At 32.4% G+C, this 25,454-nt stretch overlaps 1 protein-coding gene across 3 annotated transcripts in view; it reads right to left on the reverse strand.

Annotated features, from left to right (window-relative positions):
* The window catches only part of TOGARAM1 (TOG array regulator of axonemal microtubules 1), a 68,584-nt gene that overhangs the window by 3,486 nt on the left and 39,644 nt on the right, over window positions 1–25,454 (reverse strand). For 2 of the 3 annotated variants that reach the window (XM_039856548.1, XM_039856547.1), the window contains 12 exons: window positions 22,853–22,951; window positions 21,482–21,657; window positions 20,833–20,986; window positions 20,483–20,617; window positions 18,991–19,144; window positions 13,154–13,259; window positions 12,631–12,866; window positions 12,068–12,226; window positions 8,547–8,673; window positions 7,203–7,321; window positions 2,439–2,628; window positions 1,026–1,245 (listed from right to left, as the gene is read on the reverse strand). In XM_039856548.1, the coding sequence (XP_039712482.1) occupies window positions 1,026–1,245; window positions 2,439–2,628; window positions 7,203–7,321; window positions 8,547–8,673; window positions 12,068–12,226; window positions 12,631–12,866; window positions 13,154–13,259; window positions 18,991–19,144; window positions 20,483–20,617; window positions 20,833–20,986; window positions 21,482–21,657; window positions 22,853–22,951 (1,875 nt within the window). Of the gene's footprint in view, window positions 1–1,025; window positions 1,246–2,438; window positions 2,629–7,202; window positions 7,322–8,546; window positions 8,674–11,746; window positions 11,871–12,067; window positions 12,227–12,630; window positions 12,867–13,153; window positions 13,260–18,990; window positions 19,145–20,482; window positions 20,618–20,832; window positions 20,987–21,481; window positions 21,658–22,852; window positions 22,952–25,454 lie in introns of those variants that run through there. The other variant, XM_039856549.1, reaches the window with a different exon arrangement.

Raw genomic sequence — 25,454 nt, forward strand, 5'->3', positions numbered from 1 at the left:
AAATTCATACATTGAAACCCAATCTCCAATGTGATGGTTTTTAAAGGTGGGGCCTTTGGGAGGTGATTAAGTCATGACTGTAGAGCCATCGTGAATGGGACTGGTGCCCTTATAAGAGGCCTCAAGAGCTCCCTTGCCCCTTCTGCTTTGTGAGATGGTAGACTATGAACTAGGAAGTGGGCTCTCACCAGACACTGAATCTGCCAGCACCCTGATCTTGGACTTCCTAGCCTCCAGAACCTTAAGAAATAAATGTTTGTTGTTTGGAAGCCATCCAGTCTGTGGTAGTTTGTTATAGCAGCCCTAGCAGACTCAGAAACGGGTATAGTAACCATGGTCTAAATTTGCATTTGCATTTCCCTAATGACTAGCAAGGTTAAGCATCTTTTCATATCTTTCTTTGCCATCCACATAGCCTCTTTGGTAAAATGTTTCTTCACGTCTTTTGCCTATTTTCTAATTGGAGTGTTTTTTTGTTTTGTTTTGTTTTTTAATGTTGAGTTTTGAGAGTTCTTTATATATTCTAGATGAGTTTTGTGGTCACATATGTGGTTTGCAAGTATTCTGTCTCAATCTGTGGTTTGTCTCTTTATTCACTTAACAGAGTCTTCTGCAGAGCAAATGTTTTTAATTTTGATGAAGTCCAATTTATCAACTTCTATGGATAATGCTTTTAGTGTCATGCTAACAAGTCTTCACCAAGCTCGAAGATCCTGAGGATTTTCTTCTATGGTATCTTCTAAGTTTTATAGTTAAGTTTTTCATTTAATCTATGGTTCATTTTGAGTTCATTTTGTATAAGATGTGAGGCTAAGGTAGGCAAAATGAACTGAGATAAGGGAAGAGAAAGTCAACTTAATGGGATAACATTTAATCACTAAAAATAATTAAAAATGCTAAATAAATGAAAAAGATTATGACATTAAATGAAAAAAACTAACTAGCTAGGATTTCAGCAACATAAAAAATATGTAGAATTAGAAAGTAAAGTCAAAAAAATTAGAGTGCCAGATAAGGTTTCTTACCTACATGCTGACTCAGTGCCTGAACAACATTTGTGGCAGCAGTGTAGATGCCCGGATTCTTGGAATTCAGATTGTTATCTACTATTGCTGGAATTAGCATGTTGATTATAGGAGATAAGTTGTCTCTAAGCAAAGGAATCATTTTGTGCATTGTTTCTAGAGCCACCAGATTTACTTTACTATTAGAATCATGAAGTCGAGATTTAAAAGCATCAAAAATCTGAAAGTAAAGTGGTAAATTATTTAAAGTGAAATATTGTTTATACCTATTATATTTAAATTCCCTTTGACATTGCAAAGTATTTCTCCTTTAGTATAGTGTTTACACACACACCCATTTTATTGAAGCTGAATTTACAAAACAGGAACTTTATAAAAATTTGAATGATAAATATGTGTCAAATTTTCTTATAGCAAAAAGAGAAGACTTCAAAAATCACCCAAAAGACATCTTAATAAGTTAAAGTTGAGAGATATGGCTCAGTAGGAAGATGACTAACTTACAGTAAATGCGATAAAAATGCTGTTTTCTGGAAGGTGCAGGTTTAGCTAAGTTAACTCTAAGAACTTAAGAAAAGTTTCTATATTTATTTATTTGTACCAGAGGCAGACATATAAGTTTTAATGTATGGATTTCAGTTTAGGTTTTTTGAACATTTTATTTTTTCATGTTAAGAACAGTCTTCCCAAGAGTTTATTTTTACTCAACAAATATCAGAAAGTGTAAGTTTCTAGTTTCCATGATATGGTAATGTGGTACTTTTCTTCTGAATATTAAGAAACATCACCATTGGAAATAAAAGAGTAATTACAGTATGTTTGCCAAGTTTAATGCATGTAATACAAATTTTAAATGGAATTTAATAAATTACTAATGTTAATTCAAATTAACTGAACTCTGATAAAACATAAATAATCTATCTCTGATACCACTAATGTTTATTATTGCCTTTTTATTGCTTGTTTTCCTAAAAGTAGGTATATAAATTAGTATATTTAGATGTCTAATCTACATATGAAAAATTTTAATATCTATTCTAAAGTAATACCAAATTTCTTAAATGATCTGTTTTTTAAAATATTTATTGATTCACTGAACATATATTTACTGAATGCCAAGTTTTTTCTTTTTTTACTGAATGCCAGGTTGCAAGAGCTTTTAAAGAGTTATCATCTAGTGGGAATTTCATACAAATAAGCAGCTATTTTCTTATTTTTTCTAATTACTTTGAATTGTTCAAAAATGTTTTTAAAATACCAAAACCTAAGCAATCCATTCTTTTCACTAAGCTTATTTTATACTTTAAAATAATATAACATATATAAAGTATTAAGATTTAGGACAACTTTTTACACTAATAAACTTAATTAACCATAGATTGAAAATGAAAATTAATTTTGACATGTGCTTACCTTCACAAGGTTTCCAACAACAAGCTCTTGATTGTTTTCAGTATCTGATAAAAGCTGCTTAATCCCATTAATACGATCACGAAAGTCTTTTGCATTTAATAAGCCTGTTATGACTTTAATGTACTCAGCGCTTTCTAAGGAATTACGGGGAACTGATTTTCTGGTGACTTCACGAATTTCAGTTACCTCTCTAAAGTGAAAGAAAGGTAAATTTAATTTCATTATTCATTTCCTATTAAAAACACAAACATAATAAATAATTTTCATTACATATTCATTTTTTAAAAATTCATAAAATGATCTAACCTAACCCATAGCCATAACATCTGTTTTGGGACCTATAAGATCACCCTTGGGTTTGGTGATTTGCTAGGAGGACTCAGAGGGTTCAGCATGTAGTTTTACTCACAGCTACAGTTTATTACAGTCGAAGGATACAAAGCAAAATTAGCAAAGGGAGAAGGTGTATGGGTCAAAGTCTGGAGTAAACTAGATGCAAGCTTCCAAGGATCACACAGTACGAACTTAATTCCTCTAGCAATAAACTGTGACAACACATGTGAAATGCTGTCTACCAATGAGGCTTATTGGTTAGTGTCAGGGTTTTTATTGGGAGTTGGTCTTCTACCTAAGACATACCAAAATTCCAGATTCCTAGAAGGAAAGCAGAACTTCAGCATAAACTATATTGTTTGCCCAAATAATTTAGGTACAGTAAAGTATGCTTGTCATTTAGGGAATGGTAGGAATCCTCTTGAAATCCTAGTTTCCAGACACCAGCCCACAGGGCTAATCTTGTCAGCAGGCCTTTCTAAGGACTGCGGTCTCAGGCCTTTGTTAACTCTTTTCTATAAAATATCCATGTGAACATTCAAGAGAAAATTAGAAATTTGAGACCAGAAGGATTTATTATTTCCATGACTTAGTATTAGCAGCACAATGTTTTCCATTCTTATAAAAAGGTGACTCAATGTGGCAGATGATAATCCCTTTGAAACTAAAGAGTCCTGCGAATTGACAGGTCTTAAAAGAGAATGGTAACAATTGCCAGTTACCACCATTTCACTGATGAGCAGTGCAAAAATCAGCACTAAAGTTACATAAGAGCAGTGATTAAAAAAAAAAAAAAAAAGAGCAGTGATCTAATGAATGACTCAGAGTCATAATAAAAATAGACACAGGATAGTGACAGAAAATATAGATCTTAGATGTATTTATTCACTATTTTTAATTTGTTTAAAAAAATTAATTTGAGGTTAATTTGTGAAATGGTTAATTCTATTCTAATTAATTCTACAATGAGAAAAATAAAGAATTAAATTTATATTTAAACTGAGGACTATATGATACATAAAAGGTGAATACGAAAAGAGTAAAACAACACCTCAAGAAGCCATCTAATTATTAAAACATATTTTTAAAGATGGCTTTTTTGTTGTTCAAAACAGGATGGATTTGATAGTAAAGTAACATTTAATATACCTTAGGAGAAAAAGATAATGTAACATGGAGGAACTCATTAGGTATATTAACATTAAAAAAAATTTATAAACAAAGAGAAGACATTAAGAATGATAATAGAACATAGATGCAAACATTCTTGACAAAATATCAGCAAACTAAATTCAATATGTTAAAAGAATCATACCCAATGACCAACAGGGATTTATTCCAGGGACCTAAGGATGATTCAACATCCACAAATCAATCAATATGACATACCATATTAACAAAAATTAAGGATAAAAAAATCATATGATCACCTCAATAGATACAGAAAAAGCATTTGATAAAAACCAACATGCACTCATGATCAAAACATTCAACAAACTGGATATAGAGGAAACATACCTCAACATATTAAAGGCCATATATGACAGGCCAAAGCTAATATTGCAATCAACAATGAAAAGTTGAAAGATTTTCTTCTAATATTAGGAAAAAGACAAGGATGCCTATTCTCATCACTTTTATTCAACATACTACTGAAAGTTCTAGCTAGAGCAATTAGGCAAGAAAAAGAAATAAAAGGCATTGAAATTCAAAAGATGAAGTAAACTGTCTTTATTTGCAACTGGATATTATATACAGAAAACCCTAAAGACTCCACCAAAAAACTTTTGGAACTAATCAAAAAATTCAGTAAAGTTTCAGAATGCAAAATCAATATACACAAGTCAGTTGTGTTTCTAAACACTAATAAACTAACAGACGAAGAAATTTTTTTAAAATCCCATTTACAATTACATAATAAAGAATAAAATACCTAGGAATAAATTTAAGCAAGGAAGTGAAAGATTTGTACACTGAAAACTGTAAGACAATGATGAAAGAAGTTGGAGACACAAATAAATGGAAGATATTTTGTGCTCATGAATTTAAAGAATTAATAGTTAAAATGTCAACAGTACTCAAAGCAATCTACAGACTCAATGCAATCTCTATCAAAATTCCAATGGCATTTTTTAAAGAAATGGAACAAACAATCCTAACATTTGTATGGATTCACAAAAGACCCAAAAAAACAAAAGCAATCCTGCGAAAGAAAAACAAAGCAGGAGGCATCACACCTCCTGCTTTCAAACTATATTACAAAGCTGTAGTGATCAAAACAGTAAGCATAGTAGGGAGATCAGTGGATGGGAATTACTAAGAGGTGTCATCAACGGTAGAGGGTTTCTTGCTAAACTGGCCTAATAAGATTTTTGCTAAAGGCAGGCTAGATACTTATACATCAAAGGTGGAAGATGAGAAGTCTAGATAACAAGGGAGATGGAAATGACTTATTAGGATTCTTTGCTATGACTGGCTTAGGTAGGCTAAGAACAGGCACCAAGGAGGAGGCCTAGTGCAAAGAAGACCTCAGAGAACCTTGTCTAAAGTTTGGTCAAAGAGAGTCTGTCAAGTTAGATACCAGTTTATACTCACTTCAGTAACAACAAGCACTGATGAGGATGTAGAGAAACTGGAATACTCTTTATTGCTGGAAGGATTATAAAATGGTGCTATTTTGGAAAACAAATCTGGCATTTCTTTAATAGGCTACACACAGAGGTATCATGTGAACCAGCAATTCCACTCAAATATACCCAAGAGAACTGAAAACATGTATACTACAAAACCCAAATATCTATCAAATGATGAATCAACAAAATATAGTACATCCATACAATGAAATGTTATCTAGCCATAAGAAAGAACATGCTACAAATCTGGATGAACCTTAAAAACATGCCAAGTCTAAGAAGTCAATCATAAAAAATCCCATATCATATGAATTCTTAAGACTGGAACAATTTGAAGAGGTGAATAATAATAGTATTGGATTATAACCCACAGAATAAAGTAATAATCTGTTAAGCTACAATAATATAAACATTTAAATAAATATGTGGAGGAAAAGTGGCAGTTTTTCTTTTCAGAACAATCCAACTAATAAATGTAGAAGGAATAAGAGAAAAAGATCACTATTAGGTTAAAAAACCCACAATAATTGCTGCAGGCAAGATCAATGATTGCTAAAATTAATGGGTAAATAAATGTATGATCAGAAATAGAATATCTCAAAGTACGCCAAGATATATATTATTTACAAAGGGAAAAATAATAATTTCATAGTGAAGAAACCCAGGAGAAACCACCTTAACCTAGTGACCAAGGTTAACATTATTAGTAATAAGACATAACATCATCCATTTTATGAAATGATATACTGAGACATATCATTTGTGTGTTATTCTTGTCAAAACTGCAAAACCTCGACAAACTAAGAAAATATCAGATAAACCCAAATTGAGAGACATCTACAAAATAATTAACTGACTAATAAAAGTGTTTAGAAAGGACCTAGAATACAGTATATACTCTCAATAGGTATTTAAAAAGCATTTTTGGTTGGATGTGAAAAGACTTTTGACCAAAATATCTGGTCCAGGATCTTATGTGATTATATCTTAACGTGGAAAAATGGCAGACTCTGATTTAGTAGGCCTGAAGGGAGTACAAGATTTTTCATTTCTAATAAACTCCTAGGTGATGCCACTGTGGCTGTTCTGTGGACAGTACTTTGAATAGCAAGGTCCCCAAAGCATATTTTGTAACATGAATTTTTATCCTTTGTACAATTTATTACTTTAGGTTATAAAATATTTCAAAGATATGCAAATATAAAATATACCTATGTATCTACTCATAGTTTTAAAATAATATTTAAAACATACTTAAAAATATACCAGAGATATTTTTGAAAATTTTTAAAATTATATACTCTATTAAATATGGTTAGAGTTTAAACAAGTGAGACAACTGCATATACAATTACATTTATAAAATTTTTAAGAGTAGTTTTTTTACTGGTTGGTAGTATTTTAGGTAATTAGTTAAATCTTCTTTTAATGTTTGTAGTTTCTAAAGTTTTTTTTTCTTTAACCATAATTATGTATTGCTTTTATAATCAAGGGGAAAAAGTAAAGGCTATAAATTTTTTAAAAAATTAATCAGATTTGTCCAACACATGCCTAATCTCGACAGGTTCCATAACGCTAAAACTTTATTAATGTTTAATGCATGTAGAAGCAAGTTGCTGTGAGTATATAACTCCCTTACTACATCTAATTATCTCACACTTTCTAAATCCTTAACAACTTTTAAAACTCCATTAAATTTTGACAAATACCCCAGAGATAGCTCATGAAAACATCCAAATAAGACTACTATCACTGGGGAGTAATTTCTCTAACGATGTGGGCTATCAAATGATGCTACCTTTCAGCTGAATTGAAAACATCTCTTGAAACAGATGATGATCTTGTATTTCCAACACTGCCAGTATGAGATCGTCTTCCTTTTGCTGAAGGAGTATCTAGTGGTAAATCTCCCAAGCCCTATAAATAAATAAAAAGAAAGGCAGCGGAAGAAAAGTCTTAAAACTAGTAAAGTGAATAACTTGTAAAATGTAATTTTCATAGAAATTATTATTGATCTTTTTATGATTGAAAGTATTTTAATAATCTGCTATGTTTATGCTTTAAAGGGTATCAGGTATAAAAAATACCTTGTAATTAGAAGTAAATTAAAAAAATATGTAACCAACTAATAGGAAATGATATTGGCTTGGTAAAAGTGTTTAAAATTGTAAAAATTAATATGCTATATTTTATAACCACTCTTCTTAAAGCTTAAAACCTATATAGAAAACATAAACACACTATACAATAATGAATTCCTATGGAACACCAATGTGAGAATGAACATTTTGGTAAGAACTATTTAAAACTTTTTTTTCTGATACTTGTATTTGAAATGACTCACAAATGTAATCTGCCTCATTTGAGTAAGATAATTTTTTTGCATGGTTATTTTAATAAGTTCTATATGAATTAAGCTGAAATCTTTAACATCAGTGGGCAGAAAAAATGCTCTAAAATGTATATTAGCATACATATTTGAAATATCCTTTCATAAATTAATCCTTTGCCCAAGATTATTAGAGAGGAATAACATAAATTACCATAGAAAAATTTTATATTATTAAATATATTTTTGCAAAAAAGAATATGTAAATGGAATACTTTTTCACAAGACAATTTCGTGTTTTATTTCACTTAATATTCCCTCAGCCATTAATTTCACAGACATTTCTACATCATTGTCTATCAGAATAAGTTAAGACATGGGGCTTCATCTCAAGGAGCTCCTATCAATCAATGCTCTGCAGTGTGGCAGGAGCTCTAATGGTAGAATACACAAGGTAAATAAAGCAGGCACCCACCATGATATAAGCATCACCATCCTCTTTTTATAAAAGTAAAATTCTGGTTAAAGAAACGATATGCCTAAAATTATATGTAGTTGCTAATTCTCAGAGTTGTGATTCAAACCCAAGTCTATTCCAATAAGCCACACTATGTTCTACCAAGTATCTTCCGTTCAATAAACATTTACTGACACTATGAATGTCTACTTAGTACTATAGTTGCTGAAATACTACTACAGATATATCTGAATCTGTTAACAGAAATAATCATAGAAGTAATTATTTCTATCCTTTACCTTCCTAGGCAAATGAATTTTGCTTTGAAAGTTGTTTATAAAATAAACTCCACATACCTTTTGCTGTATGCTTTTAACAGATTCCTTAATATAGGGCAAATCTTTAGATGGGACATACTTTTCAAGCATTTTATCAAAGTTAGGATGACACATCATGAGGAAAAGCATCTTTCGACCATAATACCTATAAATATTTGAGAAATATGTAAGTGATTTCACATATCTTAACAAGCTCAATTTCTGCCTGCCCTTAGCTTGGTTTTTTAACAGGAAAAAACCTATCAACATCAAGATTACTATCTCTATTTGAAATCACTGAAATGTAGTTACACTAGCTGGACTTGAGAATATAGATTCTCCTGTCGCCCACCTTTAAAATATACAATAGTTTCAAATCTCTTAGCTGTGTATCAGATGAAGAGCCAAAAGCCTTGATTCTATTTTTCAGATACCCTAAGGTCCATATCAAGGCTGGCAACTGGCAGAAATGTGAGTTAGGAGAAGTCTTAATTTTGTTCTGAGCTCCTTGACCAGTGACCTTTTGCTGTTCATCTGCTGGCCAGATGTTTTGGCCTGAGTCAACCTTCCCTAGGTTCTGTATTTCTGACCCTCTATCTCTTTTGTCCTCGCCACAACTTACCTGAGTTCCAATTGTTCAAATACATATGCTATCTAAATATACTCAAAGTTAGTTGATAAATTGTGGATGGTATATTAATGAATGTGTAATGCTCTCCAAACTAGGTTTTTTATATTATATGAATTTTAAAATAATTCCTTTAGGATCATACTTTAAGCCAAAGGTCCCTAACCCCTGGGCTGTGAACTGGTACTGGTCTGTGGCCTGTTAAGAACCTGGCCGCACAGCAGGAGCAGTGGGTTAGCGGTGGGTTAGCAGTGGGCTAGCAAGTGAAGCTTCATCTGTATTTGCAGCCGCTCTCCAGTGCTAACTTTACAGCCTCAGCTACATCTCAGATCATCAAGCATTAGATTCCCATAGGAGCACTGGTCCCTAGTGCCAAAAAGGTTAGGGACCGCTGCTTTAAGCCAAGATATCATTCTAATAGTAGAACCTCAGATAACATGAAAGTGTACACCGAAGAGATTTTTGGATAGAGGGATCTTATAGTATCTAATAACAATACCATATTATTACTTTTCAAGGAGGCTTGACCCTAAAATAATTACAATTATCCTTTTGCTATAACTTATTTTATATATATGTGTGTGTGTGTGTATGCGTATATATATACACACATATGTGTATATACACACACATATATATGTGTATATATATATATATATATGACTAGAAAAACCAGGGAAGGCAAGGTTTTTGAGGGGGAGGCAAATAAGATGATCTCAGTATCATCTATATCAACCAGACTCTCATATATAATAAAATTACAGAAAGGGAGATAATATCAGAGAATAAAAATTACTTTTTCTCTCCCTGCAATCAGAATAATGTTTACATCCAGATAGGTAGCTCCTTATCAGTTATAGTTTCAAAGAGAACTTTAACTTTTAGCCCAGAATGTTAAGAACTATAGGTCTACCAGAGGCCCTAATGATACAAGAATGGCTAAAGCAAAAAAGTAAGCAAGCAATAGGACACAAAAAATGTAAGAGATATTAAAACTGGAAAGTTGTAACTATTTTATAATTTTAAAACTTCAAATAAGAATCTAAGAAGTGACAAATCGATTATAAGAATTACTATGCCATTAAAGAATGGTTAAGACACAAAACCACCATTATGAATCTCTTTGTTCCTAAGTAGTCTACTATGATCCAAGTCTACTAAATTGTTTTGAACATTACTGCAGTATTCAGAACTTCTAAAATAGTTCCCCAAAGGTGACCTGCTCTTCCAGGATTATTAGGTTATGTTATATGGTACAGCAGACTTTAAGATAAGAGAGATTATCTGGATCTAATCTAATAATCACATGAACCCTTACAAGCAGAAAGCTTTCCGTGGCTAGTAGCAGATGAGGAAGTCAGAGAGATTCTAAGCATGAAGAAACTTAACATGCTGTTGGCTAGCTTGAAGTTGGAGGGGGCTGCATGACAAGAAATTCAGGTGGCCTTAGGAGCTGAAAGGGGACCATGGCTAACAACCAGCAAGAATACAGGGATCTCAGTCTTATAACCATAAGTAACTAAATTTGGCCAACAACCTGGATGTGTGTGTAAGCAGATTCTTCTATAGAGCCTCTAGATAATGGTCTAGTACTGTCATTACCTTGATTTTCACCTTGTGAGACCCTAAATAGAAGCTAGTTGAGCTATGTAGAGTCCTCCACCTCACCCCCTCCACCGCCTGCCTTTAATTCCCTACCCCTTCCACCTCTGACCTATGGTTGTTGCTGTCTTCCCCTTAAGAACTGGATCTCTGAAGGCGGGGCGTCTCCTCCCACACGCTTGCAGAGTGCACCGGGGGCCTGGAGCCCCCCAGGGCCTGGTACCCCCGGAGCACTCTGGGGGGCCTGGTGCACCCAGAGTATAGTCTGTGGCTCCGCCTGGGGCACAAACCCAGGCCCTTCTGCATGTAAAGCAGACGTGCTAACCACTACACTATGGAGCCACTCCCATGCAGACTTTTAACCTAAAGAACGGTAAGCTAAAAAAAAAAATCTGTGTTGCCTTATGCCACTATATTTGTGGTGATTTGTTACACAGCGATAGAAAATGAACACATTTACCATCTATATGAGCTTTCAGTATAATGAATTCCACAAGATTAACTCCAATTACCTAAAGTAATGGACATCTTTGTCTTAAACTGTAAAAATTTGATATCCTTCTTTACTTTAGTCTCTCTGAACTCAGGATTCTCCCTCTCTCCTTTTAATCTAACTTCATATACAACTGTCATAAATTTTTAGGTTTGGGACATTATCAATCACCAAGTCCAACCTTCCTAATTTTATACACAAGGAAAGAGAGGTTCAATGGCAAACAAAGATTGGGGCTAGGAATTGAACCGTGGCTTCTGACTGCATCCAAAATATCTATCACCACTACTGTACCAACCACATCTTAATTATTTTGTTTTCTTTCTATGACTGTTCTTAATTTTCATAAAAATGTTCTTCAAGTACAGACAGCAATCAGAAACTCGTAGAATTTTCTAAGTGCACATATGTCATGTTTCAGGAGATAGGACACTATCCATTTTGCTGTTTTTTCATGTGTGCCTTGATTTTATCTGACTGCTTGGAAAATATATCATTTCCCCCTAAATGCATTACCTTACATTTGCCCACAATGAAGTTCTTCTGCCACTTTTCTGCCCACTCATACAGTCTTGTGCCGTTTTCATGCAGTTCATCCCTGTGACATGGCATCTCACTACCCAGAAGTATGTAGTATCATCTGTAAATTTGGAGAATTCACTGTGCACTCCCTCAAGATCATTTACAAATTGGCTAAATAAGACCACCCCCCCAGCACCAAGCCCTGGGGACCCCACTTGTTCATTTAGAAAAATGTTCATTCTTTTTAAACCTTTGTTTCTTTCTTTTGAGCCCCTATACTAAGAGATTCAGCAAATATTATTAGCAGCTATTCACCTAGTTTCTTGTGAGCTGTCCTGAGTAAACTTAGCAGCAGCTGGTAATATACGGTCAGCCATATCTTTTGTTCCAGATAAAATACGCTCCGGTTCCATAAATTCTAGTACATCTGATAAGTGCTGGGCTGTACATCTTCTGACTGCAGTGTGTAAATGGCTATGAGGAAACATGGTCAATTAAAACAAAGTTGATGTATGAACAATTTCTCAAAGACTTACTTTTAAAGTTAAATAACTGAATTATTCCTAACCTTCATCACCCTTAAAAGTTAAAGACAAATTATTTGCATTAGCTATCCCTCCTCAAGAAGTTAAAAAAAACAAACTTCAATCATTAACATATATTTAGTTCCAGATCTATGAATGTAGGTAACATTATTAGAATAACAATATTATTATCCTTTGTATGCTCAGTATCTAATATGTTTTTACCACAGATTATTTAATAAATGTTTTTCAGTTGAAATAATATTGAAATCTGCTTGTTTTTTTCCTACACCCCAGATTACAAACAATTGCATTTTTACTTTAAGGACTTATCAAGATTATTCTGAACATTACCTTTGTCCTCCATTAATAAGAGAAACAACTGCACGTGCGGGAGTTACATTACTGACCATAGCTCTCAATGCTTTGTCAACATCTTCTCTTATAAATGTATTTGATTCTCCTGCCTTATGCAACAAAACTTTTACTGTAGTATCTAGTTCTTGATCCATGCTCTTTTTTAGGTAAGTGAAAAGATCACTTAAACAGACCACAGCAGCACGAGAAACTCCAGAGCGTAAATTTTTCACCTAAAAAATCCAAAATGCACATTTTGCTAATATTCTGAAAGAAAATCAGTGATAACTTTGAAAAGAAATTTACCATTAAAGTAACATACTGTAATATTTATTAGCTTATGTCCTAAAAATCAACATTTAATAAATTTTTTTTTAAATGTTGCAAAGTAAGGCACTAGTTACTTTACATACGAGCCTACTCATATCATTTAACAGTTTTTTTTTAAAGGTCAAGTAAATGTAGCATATTTATTCTCTGTTAGTCAAACGATCCTTAACTCAGCTGAAAATAAATTTACCTCTTGAACTACTGCAAAATTTGTTTCATGTAACTTTGTGTTCAGTATTTCAGAATGAAAAGCAGCTAAGCATCTAATAAAATTCAGTCCCTCAATTTTCTTCTCCCTACGGGAAAAAGAAACAAATGACAAAATCACTAATTAAGATGAGGTTCAACTGGAACAGGATGTTTTCTTTTGTGTGTATGAAATATTGCCATTGAGGAGACCTGGCCTATTTTCCCTTATAATGTAGAAATCAAATAAAAAATTTGTCAATTTATTTGCTCCAATAGCTCTCCTTCATGATTCAAAAGATCTTTTAAGAGCCAAAACCACTATTGACAAACTAAGTTCATGCTTTTTATGTAAAAAGGAACAATTTTCCCCTAGTAAGAATGGCATATTCTTTCTAGAGAACATAGGGAAAAGAATGGCATATAAAAGGTGAGGGAAGCAATAAAACAAAAATGGAAGAAGTAACTATCTGTTATCTTCTTGGTGAATATATAAGAACAAAAAACCACCAATACATGTTCTGTAACTTGTATTTCTTTTTCATTATCTAATGTAATGAGCCAGATTAAGAGTAGGTGGATACTAATGCCAAAAGGGCAAGTTCAAGTGAGATTTAGATATCATATTTCAAACATGATGGTGTTAATCTTGTGGATTTGGAAAATGTGAGCTAAAATGAGTTTCCTTAGTTGGTAATATTGATAGTAATTATTTTTTAAGTATTTAAATCCTCTGTATAAGTTATGGAAAACAGAGAAAAGACCTAAGATTCCAAGGTAGTAAGAGTAAACGTATTTAATAACTATCTATTTCAAAATTTTCATTTTTTGGATAAGCATGAAACAGTTTACAGTTACAGTTTAGATGTAGAAACAACCTGATTCTATACACATAAAAGTAAATAAAAAGTAGAGTCTAAAGAGGGGGAGAAAAAAAAGAAATTAGGAAATAGTGGCTGAAATTTTTCCAAATTTAATCAAAACTATAAACTCTTAGATCCAAGAACAAACCCCAAGCAGGATATCCAGAGAAAAAATACAACATCTGAAACATCATAATCAGATTGCTAAAAAGAGTATAAAGGGAATATTCTTAAAGGTAGCCATAGAAAAAAAGGCACATTACATACAGAAGAACAAAGAATAATTGCAGAAGACTTCAGGTCAGAAATATGAAAGCCAGAAACCAACTGAACAAAATCTAAATGCTAAAAGGAAACAAACAACACAAAAAAATCAAGTTAACAAATCCTCAATTATAGGTGGATATTTCAAAAGCCCCTTTCCAGTAATTGATAGAATAGACAAGAAATCAATAAGAATACAGAAAACCTGAACACTACAACTAACAGCAGAATGCTTTTCAAAGTTTATGTGAAACATTCATATGAAAAAGATAAAACATCTCTGTCCTAATGATCTTATAATGAGAAAAAGATAAGATATAAGCAGCATAAGAGGATTGGATTGGGGAAAGAACACTTTCAGTGAGGGTCATGAAAGAAGGTTTTTCTGAGGAGGTGACATCTGACAGGTATCTGAATGAAGTGAGAAATAAAGCCACTGGGAAAGTGTTCAAATAATGAAATACAAAGATATTAAGGTAGAAATGAGGTGTTCAGGAAACAGCCAGGTGACTACAGTGGATAAGTAAGGCAGAGCATGGTAGGGGGTGAGGCTACAGAAAGAGGCAGTTAAAATTTTTTTTTTTCTTTCTAGTGTTTTAGGGAAGGAGACACTAGAGGGTTCGGCATGGGGGAATCACATGGTCTGATACATATTTTAACAGCGTACTCTGGCTGTTGTATGAAATGGGCATCACATGGAAACCAGTGATGACACTATTATAGCCAGATGAGAGATAATTGTGGCTTAGATTAGAAGATCAACAGCAGAGACTGCATAAGTAATTGGGTTCAGGATATGTTCTGAGAATAAATGGATGGAATGTGAGGAAATAAGAAAAAGTCAACACTCATTTAGTATGAACAATTAAATGTCCATGGCAGGGCTATTAATTAAGATGGTGAATACTGAGGGAGAAGCAAACTTGCGATTAGGAGAAGAGAAAATTAAAAGTTCTATTTTAAGGATTATTATATCTACATTGATATCAAATATAATGAATATTGGGTATCATTCTATCATTTTCTTGACTTTGTATTGTTTTGATATCAGGGTAATACTGGCCTCAAAGAATGAGATGGGAAGTACTCTTCAATGTTCTGGAAGTTTGAGTAGAATTGATTTCTTCCTTAAATGTTTGGTATAATTCACTTGAGAAACCATCTGAGCCTGGAGTTTTCTTTGTGGCAAAGTTTAAATTCAAATTCAATTTCCTTAATAGATATTGTGTTATACAGATTATCTCTTTTTGGGTGAGTTTTGGTAGTTTGTATATTTCAAGGAATTTGACAATTTCACTAAGTTGTCAAATTTATGGGAATTCTACTAAGTTGTCAAACTTATGGGCCTGAAGCTATTTATCATCTCTATCTGTTATCTGTTTAATAGCAGTATGATCAGTAGTGATGTCCCTTCTTCCATTTCTGATGTGGTAATTTGTTTCTTCTCTCTTCTCTTGATATATCTGACTAGAGGTTTATCAATTTTACTGATCTTTTCCAAGAACACACTTTGCTTTCATTGATTTTTTAAAAATTTCATTGATTCTATTTTTTATTTCATTGATTTCCACTTGATCTTTATTACTTTCTTTCTTTGCTTATTTTGGGCTTTATTTGCTCTTCTGTTTCTAGTTTAAGGTGAAAGCTGAGGTCACTGACATAAAACTTTTTTTGTTTTCTAATATAAGTGTTACAGTGCTATAAAATCCCCTCTGATGTAGCTGCATCCTAACAAATGTTTATGTTTCATTCTTAATTCAGAATTTCTAATTTAATTCCACTGTGGTCAGAGAACAAAATTTGTATAATCTGAATCCCTTTAAATTACTTGTTTTATGTTCTAGAATATAGTCTTTCTTGATCAGTGTTCCTTGTGGACCTAAAAACAACATGAATTCTGTTGTTTCAGGTGGTATGTTCTATAAATGTCAATTCGGTCAAGTTGATCAACAGTGTTCAAGTCTTCTTGAACACTATCCTTACTGATTTTCTTTCTACTAGTTCTATCAATTAATGAGAGAAGATTATTGAAGTTTCAATTATAATTGTGGATTTGTTTATTTCTCTTTGCAGGCCTATCAGTTTTTGCTTAATATATTTTGAAGTTCTGTTATATGGTAAATAAATGTTCTGGGTTGCTATGTCTTCATGATGAGTTATCCTTTATTGTTATAAATTGACCCTCTTTATTCCTGATGTTATACAAAATTCTAAAATGGCACGCACGGTTCCTGCCTCCTGGTGTACACACCTGTATAATATCCTCCCCATGAGAGTGAATATGATGGGATATCACTTCCCTCAAACACATTACATTACATATAGCAAAAGGGATTTTGCAAGTTGCCCTAAAGCTCGTTGATTCTCTTTTCATATCTTCCTCTAGATTTTTAACACATGAACTAGAATTACAACTATAATTATAATGTCCTTATCTACTAATTGTATCATCTGTATCATTTTTTAATTACTTTCAATTGTTTAATTTTCTTTTCTTCTCATTATAGGTCGTATTTTCCTACTTTGTTGCATGCCTAGCAATTTTTTATTGGATGCTAGGCATTGCAAATTTTACTTTAGATATTTCTGTATTCCTAAAAATATTTTTGAACTTTCTTCTGGAATGAAGTTATTTGAAAAGTTTGACTTTGCTTTTCTCAGGCCTTGCTTTTATGCTTTGTTAAGTGGGACCAATCCAGTCTTTAGCATAGGGTTTATTTATTCCATAGATGAAGCAAAACTCTTCTGAGTGTTTTACCCAAAGATCTGTGAATTATGAAGCTTTCCACTCTTCCAGTGGGAATAGGAAGTATTCCTGGCCTTGTATATGCTCTAGGGATTGTTCCTTCTAAGTTCTTTGAGGGGCCCTTATCCTGGTTTCAAGTAATTTACTCACACGCATGCCCTGACCAGGACTCAGCTAAATATTTGAGAAGAATCCTCTGAAGGTTTCTGGAGTTCTTTGAGGAGTTCTGTCTTCTCTAGCATTCTGCCCTGCAAACTCTAGTGATCATGGCTTCCCCAAACTCCCAGCTCCATCTCCATCTCTGCTTATATCTAGACAGTTTTCCTCTCCTTGGGCTGCAACCAGGAAACTACCTGCAGGAAGGAAGCCAGAGCAATTCTAGGGCTCACCTTGCTTGCTTCCCACCTCTCAGAGATCACTATATTTCATTGCCTGGTGCATAATATTTTGAAAACCATTGTTTCATATATTTTGTATGATTTCTTTACTTCTTTCAGATGTGAAGGCAAATCTAAAGCCTGTTAATCCATCTTGGCAGGAAGTGAAAGTTCCAGAGTTCTATTTTTAGACAATGTTAAATTTAACAATGAATTTAAAATTTATTGGCATCCAAGTGGAAGTGTCAAGGAGGCAGCTGGATTACAAGTCCAGAGCTCAAGAAGGTACCTGGGATCCAGATATATGTTTATGAGAAGTCAGAGTATGGATGGAATTTATAGGTATGGAACTAAATAAAATCATTTAAGAAAGGGCTTGACAAACTATGGTTCATAGACCAAATCTGGCCCCATCAGATTTTTTAAATAAGTTTTTATAAGTAAAGTTTATTGGAATACAGCCATATACATTTGTTTTCATATTGTCTAAGGCTGCTTTTGCACTACACAGTGAAGATGAGTAGGTGTGACAGAAGCATTTGGACTGAAAAGTTTAAAATATTTACTATCTGGTTCTTTACAGAAAAATGTTACCAGCCTGGAATGAATGTAGATAGAGAACTCCAGTGGGTTGAATTCTGGAACCTTTTCAATTCTGAAGTAAAACAGAAGAGAGGAAATCAAAGTACTGAAGCATAAAAAAATCAAGAGACTCTGATTTTTCCAAGAAGAACTGAAAAAAGAATATCAAGAAGAAGGGAGTGTCAATTATGTCAAATGTTGCTAAAAGGCTAAAATGAGGACAAATAAATGACCAGTGTAGATTTATCAAAATGGTCACTTTTGTAGTTATAGTGAAGTGGTGGTCATCATGAGGAGGGTTGAAAGCCAATTAAAGAAGCTGAGAAAAGAACATGAGGTGAAAAACTAGAGACAATGAGTTAGTCTTTTTAAGGATTTTTGCTCAAAACTGGGGAGGAAAGAAATGTGAAAAAGATATGCAATTAAGACAGGTTTTAAAAAATAAGAGATATTATAGCACATATTAAGTTGATGCATATGATCTAGTAAAGAAGCAAAACTGATGATAAAGTGTAGGATGGGGATAGAGAGAGATGCTGAAGGAAGAGGGGAGGAAATGGAACAAGGGCAGCCAGTGAATGTTCCAGCTGAAGCAAGTAAACCACTGTCTTTTTGTTTCCCTTGAGTTATTGGCTGGGCTGGCTGGGTGGCTGCTACAGCTGTTGTAGGAACCGATAAGTGTTTTCAGAATTGTTATAGCATATATTTCCCAGAAAAACACTTGGAGAAATGATGACATTTATACTCTAATATCAGAATGTTTATGTAAGCCACAATAAAGCTAAATCACGTCCTTGTGGTATATAAGTTATAATATATCTGGTAATACAATACTATTATAACCAGAATTCAGCTACCTTTATAAGTTGAAAAAAATTGTGACTACCTAAGAACTAAAATAATCATTTCTAAGATATTTTAATAGAAAATGTTTCAAGGTTTTTAATTAAAAATTTACAGTAAACTTTTGGAACTCAGCTTAGTTTTAAGTTAAGAATGGTGATCTTACCAATCCTCATCAGCTAAAAGCTTCAGAGCTTCTGTCAGTGCTACTTCTGGTTTGGAAAATGGCTGTAGTTCTGATGAATCCATTATTTCTGGACTATGAGTGACAGAAGGCATCCTTTCTTTGTACTGTGGAATGGTTCTAGGAGATGCTTCCCCTAAAACAAACAAAAAATATTAAAGCATCAGGGAACTTTGATACAAAGAGATACAAATGGCATTCTGATTACAGATTCTAGGAATATTTCTTACAGAAACTAATACTATTAGTTTAGTGTCCAACAACAGGTATACTCTCAACAAGTATGATCTTTTTGAATAATTTTTTCTCTTTTTTTAATACTAGTTTTATTTTATTTTATTTTATTTTTAATTGAGGTATAACTGACACGTAACATTATATTAATTTCAGGTGTACAATATAATGATTCAATATTTTTAGATACTGCAAAATAATCACCAAAGTCTAGCTACCATTGTTACCAAACGTAGTTACAATTCTTTTTTCTTGTGTTGAGAACTTTTAGGATTTACTCTCTTAGCAACTTTCAAATATACAATATGGTTATTATTAACTATAGTCACCATGTTGTACATCCCCATGACTTATTTTATAACTGGAAGTTTGTACCTTTTGACTCCTTTCACCAATCCTACCTCTCATCCACTCAATCTGTTCTTGAGAATACAGAATTCTTAAAACTTTTCTACACTTCTTGCATTATAAAAGAAATGCAAGCTAGGAAGAACCTCAGACATTCATCTAGTTCAAATCTTATATTTATCTTTGAGAGAAGTTAATATATTGTCCAAGATTGTGTTTATATACTTATTTTTTCTATATTTCTTGGGTTTTTTTATTGATATTTAGACTTCAGACCCAACATATATTTAATAATGTTTATTATAGTTCATAGTTTATTCCTTAGAAACAATCATAATAAACAAAAATAATAGGCAATAATACTTAATGTTTACTATAGTTCACACGATATTTCATTTCAACCTCTGATTTTACCTAGTTGCTACTAAAGACCTATTCAATATTTTTAAAAACAGCACAGAAAACATGGAACCTACTCTTGACCAGGTATAGACCCTTACACATACTCAATGAGAGGCTGAATAAATGATAAGTGTAAATTTTTTTTTCATGATCTAATATAAACCAGCTTTACAATCTCAGTTACCTTAGCTATAAAACGAGATACCACGCCTCAGCAAAACGGGAATATCTGCAGGGAGCATGGGAGAGATCTTTGAGATAATCTGCACCTCTGAGATAATTTAGGTATTTACAAGGGCAGAAAATGAGGTCTGTTTCTAGGTCACAAAGCTAATTAAAAGGCAGAACTGATACTTAAAAAGCCAAGTCTGCCTACTGACTCCTACTAGTTTAGTGTTCTTTCCATCACAAATGATCTGAACCAGATATAGTCTCTTCAGCTTAACAAGCATTTGTGATATTACTCTTTACATTTAAAAAAGTGACTTACCTGAATCTGAAAACACTAAAGATGGTGACCTTTTTAAACCAACCCCTCCTTTCAATGCAGGGTTGAAGGCATTGTTTTCCAAAGAGGAACTCTCATTTTTTGATATTCCCACCTCATCTCCAAAAATATTTAAGGCTAGAAGAGAGAAAACAACCAATCAACTTATTATTTTTTTTAATGAGAAATAATTAATATTTATTGTAATAGAAGCTACTGGGTCTTGCAGATTTCAGCATTACAGTTCAACATATTCCACTATTAGCCATATATCACCCTCATTTAAACCATAGTACACTACTTGTAGAATATTACTAGTTAAAAAAACACGCCAAAAGCTAAAATGCACTTACTTTCAGATGCCATTTTCTCAGTCCCTGTATGTTTCATTCGTTCCCAGGGATTCTGTTCCTTCTTTTCACAATCTTTAATGTCAAAAAGGTCCTTTTCCTCTTTTCTCTTTTGTCTCATCTTGTCAAAAGTAGATTTTGAAATAGAAACTTTGATCTGCATGAAAAAATTGAAATATCTGAAAGTATTTAGGGAGTTTAACATTTAAAATAACTATCTTCATCTCAGTCAATGTAAAGAGCCATGAAATGTCTATGTACAAAATAAACTATGTATTTCTTGGTTCTTATTTCAAGAATTCTAAAATAGAATTATACAGTACAAATAACCAACGAAATTTGTGCCCGAGGATATTAGTCTGTTACTCCTTGAGTGTATCCTAGAAAATTGTTATATATGTACATATACATGCATATATGTATATAAAGTACATGTATGGTGTAAAATACACTAGATGTTTTATACCAGAATAAGAACATATTTGGTGGAAAAGGAGAATATTATTTAAATGATTAAGCATTAGAATTTTCAATTACATTGTGATTTAAAAATTTTTGATCACAACACTTTTACTATTCCAAATCCAATATACACAAAACAATGACATATTATAGGCTTAAATTTACCCTAATAATTAACATATAACCTTACATCTTTTTCATTTTCAACATCAAGATATGATGAAATACTTTGCTGGACTGCTCTTCCATAAATCCCTGATGGTGGTTCAATACTTTGTTTAATTGAAAATTTCTCCCCATTTTCCACAGAAGATATTATTGATTGGTTGCAGGTTGCTGGTGCTGAATTTGGACTTCCAAATACACCTAAAATCAATCAAATTGTCATTAAGTATTTATGTGATGTCATTCTGGATAAAAAAAAAAAGTTTAAGACAAGACTGATGTCTTTGAGAAATAAAAATATAGTTAATAAGAAAAACATGTTAAATAATCATAAAATATATAAGCAAATACCCTAATAGGGCGATAATATCAAATGAGAACCACATAATATAAGTGCTGAGTTCACAGGAAGGAAAGGTTGCTGTGAGCTGGGTATTTAAGATGGTTTCGAGGAGCAAGGATTTGAGTTGGAATTAGAAGACACAATGGATTTGGAGACAAGTCAGGAAGAAGAGGAGGACATCCTATGAGATGAGGATCCTTATAGGCAGTGTTGAACAAGTATAAAGCATATTTGCAGAGTTAATAAATTAGTTTGGTTCGGCACAAGGCAAATAGAGGAAAAGAAAATAAGTTTGCCAGAGTAGTTTGGAGCCAATTTGAGGAGGGCCTTAAATTAACTTAATGAGACTCTGTCGATCAAAGAAGTTAGGAAAGCTTTCCAGGCATTTCATTCTATTTACCAAAAACAAGATATACACCCTCAATGATTATCATCATATTCTAGTTTTTCAATTAAAAAAGTGAAGTTTGGATGTGTTAACTTGATAGGGGAATCCTTTCTTAATGTATATGGATATCAGATCATCATGTTTTACACTTTTAAATATCTTATAAGTTTGGCAATTACACATCAATAAGCTAAAAAAAAAAAACCCCACCTAGTTTTAAAGGATATTTGCAAATATCCTATTCAAAGGTCCCCTAATCACTCTAAAATATATGAAAGGTGTTAATTTTGATTTATGTAGACTTTGTATGAGAGTAAAATTATATTAATTTATAATGATTACTAAGCTGATATATAAGGACAATCATTTGAATTTGAACTATGGAAAAATTGTCTTAGCTATGCTAAAAATTCCTTAGAAGTATCCAAACTGGTGCTGTCATGTACACAATGCACATCTCTCTGAAAATTAGTGACATGAATTTACTGTAGTTTTATTAGAGGATAGAAACATCAAGTTAAGTATTCACTTCTAATTCTTTCAATTTAGTAACTTTTTAAATATAAAGTTTTATTCAACACCCGAATCACACTTTTCTCTATTGATATATGTTGCTTATGTGTGAAGAACACATACAATTAAAAAGCTAAATAACTTTGAAATACCTTTTCCAACAACTACTACTGAGTCTTCTGATAAGGTATTCATGGATGTGAAGTCAAAACTGGAAATTTGTTGTAAATTTGATGATGACCCTATAAATCCTTAAGGGAAAAGAAAACACATTTTAAAATACTTATTATATATTATTTTAAGATATCATAATATGGTCTCTTAAAACTAAAAAATAATTTCAAACGAAGAATTTGCAATTTATTTATTCACACATTCATTATTCAACAAATATTTATAACTAGAATACCTAGTATGTACTAGACACTAGAGAGAAAAGAAACCTTCCTTCTCCTAAGAGGTTTACACATGCCAGAGTTAAGAATGGGAAAGATATACAAGAAAATAAACATAGCATGATAGTCAAGTAACAAAAGAGTAACCATGAAGGAAAGCCTATAAATCCTGGAAACAGATTAAGTTAATCTCACAGCAATCTGTACTTTTCTAGGTTATCTTTTACCTCAATCTATGATTATTTATTTAATTATTCTGTTTCTTACTAGACTGTAAGCTCTATGGAGAGAATCTATGCCTAGTTTTGATTATCATTCTTTTCTACTGCTTGGCACACAATAGGTGTTCAATAAATCTATGTTAAATGAATGTTACAAGGCAGAAAAAAATGAAAAGCAAAATATAATTAATTTAGGGCCTGTGAAAGAAAATCAGTTAACTACTGATTTTAAAATTAATTTAAAAACAATAAAAAATTAAACATTATTTTGCTAACTTGCTAAAGCTAATAACTTGTTTTGTCTATGTGTGAACATGGCAGAGATTAAAGAAAGAAACCCATATAGGTGATCATTTTACATATTTTCCTTTAAGCATAGTTTGGAATAATCAAAATTAATGTGCATCTTTACAGTATACACCAACTAATAGAAACATAAGAAAGCTCCAAAAAGTGTTCAGTGACAAAGAGAAGCAAATTTCAGTAAATTGAACAATTCACTCAACATTTACTCCCAAGAGGGACTATATAAAGAACATGTTATCTTTAAGTAATTTAACTTCATTTATCAGAGAGGCTGACATAACTAATAATTTTTAATATTATTTTTCCTTTTTATTCTATATTTTCTTCTAAACAAAGATATATTGAAAGAAATATTGCTCAAATCTCAATTCTAAAATACAATGAAAAAATATGCTTAAAAGATCCTTTCCATATAAACTACTCTTATATAATCTCTTTGTTATTTCCATCCAATCAGTCAAATAAAGAGAAAATATTAACTCATGGAATCTAGCTTGCTAACACTATAAGCATCTATCATTAATTACTTTCTCAAGTCACTAATTAGGGCTCTAGATTGTTACTATATTAGAAAAATAAAAACTAGCAGAGAGGAGAGGAATGGGAAAGAAGAGGTGGTTCTGATATCTAATCCTAAAAATGTCTGAGGTTTCTTGCAAAATGAATCCACTCACATATGCAACTCACTCCCAATATTTCTTATGGAATTATTTTCATTCCCTTCACCACTGTACTCAGTGTTTACTTTAACCTGATTATTTGAGAATGCAGTTTTTGAGTGCTTTCACTGAAGACCACACTATTAGTTTTGGTTGGCTCATTATCACGTCATTCCTTTAACATGTGGCACTTAACACCTTTATATACATAGCGTAATAGGGATATAAAGCTAATAGCACCTTTACTTTTAAGTATCTTATCCTACTCCAGACAAGAAAAGTGAAAAAAGTTTTCTAAAGAAATGGCTTTTAAGCCAGTATTCAAAAAAGGAACATGATCTGGACTCATTAAGATTAAGAAAGGACATCTAGGCAGATTATATATCCTAATTAAGAAAACTACTAGTATTAAGAATGCTAGAGCACAGGGCATGAAAAAAGGTATAGTAAGAAGTAATACAAGCAACTTAAGGCAAGGTTATTAAGGATCTGAAAAATTAAGCTACAGAATGGGTAATGGAAGATTTCAAGTATGCAAGAGAGGATGACTATATATAAGACAATTCTGCAAGAGTATTAAAAAGGGATGAAAATAAGAAGCAAGATGTCTTATCAGAAGGCCCCTGTAATTATCCAAGGAAGTGGTGATGAAGGCCCAAATTAAACTGAGAACTGGTAGGATGGGTCACACTGACTGAACTTGGAGGGTAAGGAGAAGACAACTCTCCAGTTTTAAGTCTCCATAACTGGGAAAATGCTGATGCCACTAATAAAAATGAATAAGAAAGGAAAAGGAGAGGTCTGCAAAGGAAGGTAAGCTTGGTTTTGAACATATTTATTCTTGCTGACCAAACACATCTACTATGTGTTCGGTTTAGAGTTGGAATCTGCGCATGAAGGAATTTTCTAGAGTAGAATTAACTGCAGGTCAAAAGATATAAATATTCTTTTTTTATGATTTTGCTGTCCAAAAAAAGGATATGACTAGCAGTGAATTAATATATTCAGCAATTATTTCAAAACAATTTAAAAAAGAAAATTTAAAAATTATATGTTAGAGTATGAGTTACCTTTAGGAAGAAAAGTATATTTTGTACTTGATTTTCTTTACATGAGAAATAAAATATATAAGTAAATATGAAAAAACTCTGTCACTCTTTTAGAAAAACAATG

The sequence above is a fragment of the Pteropus medius genome, unplaced genomic scaffold (assembly GCF_902729225.1).
Source record: "Pteropus medius unplaced genomic scaffold, Ma_sr-lr_union100, whole genome shotgun sequence".
NCBI classification, from domain to species: domain Eukaryota; kingdom Metazoa; phylum Chordata; class Mammalia; order Chiroptera; family Pteropodidae; genus Pteropus; species Pteropus medius.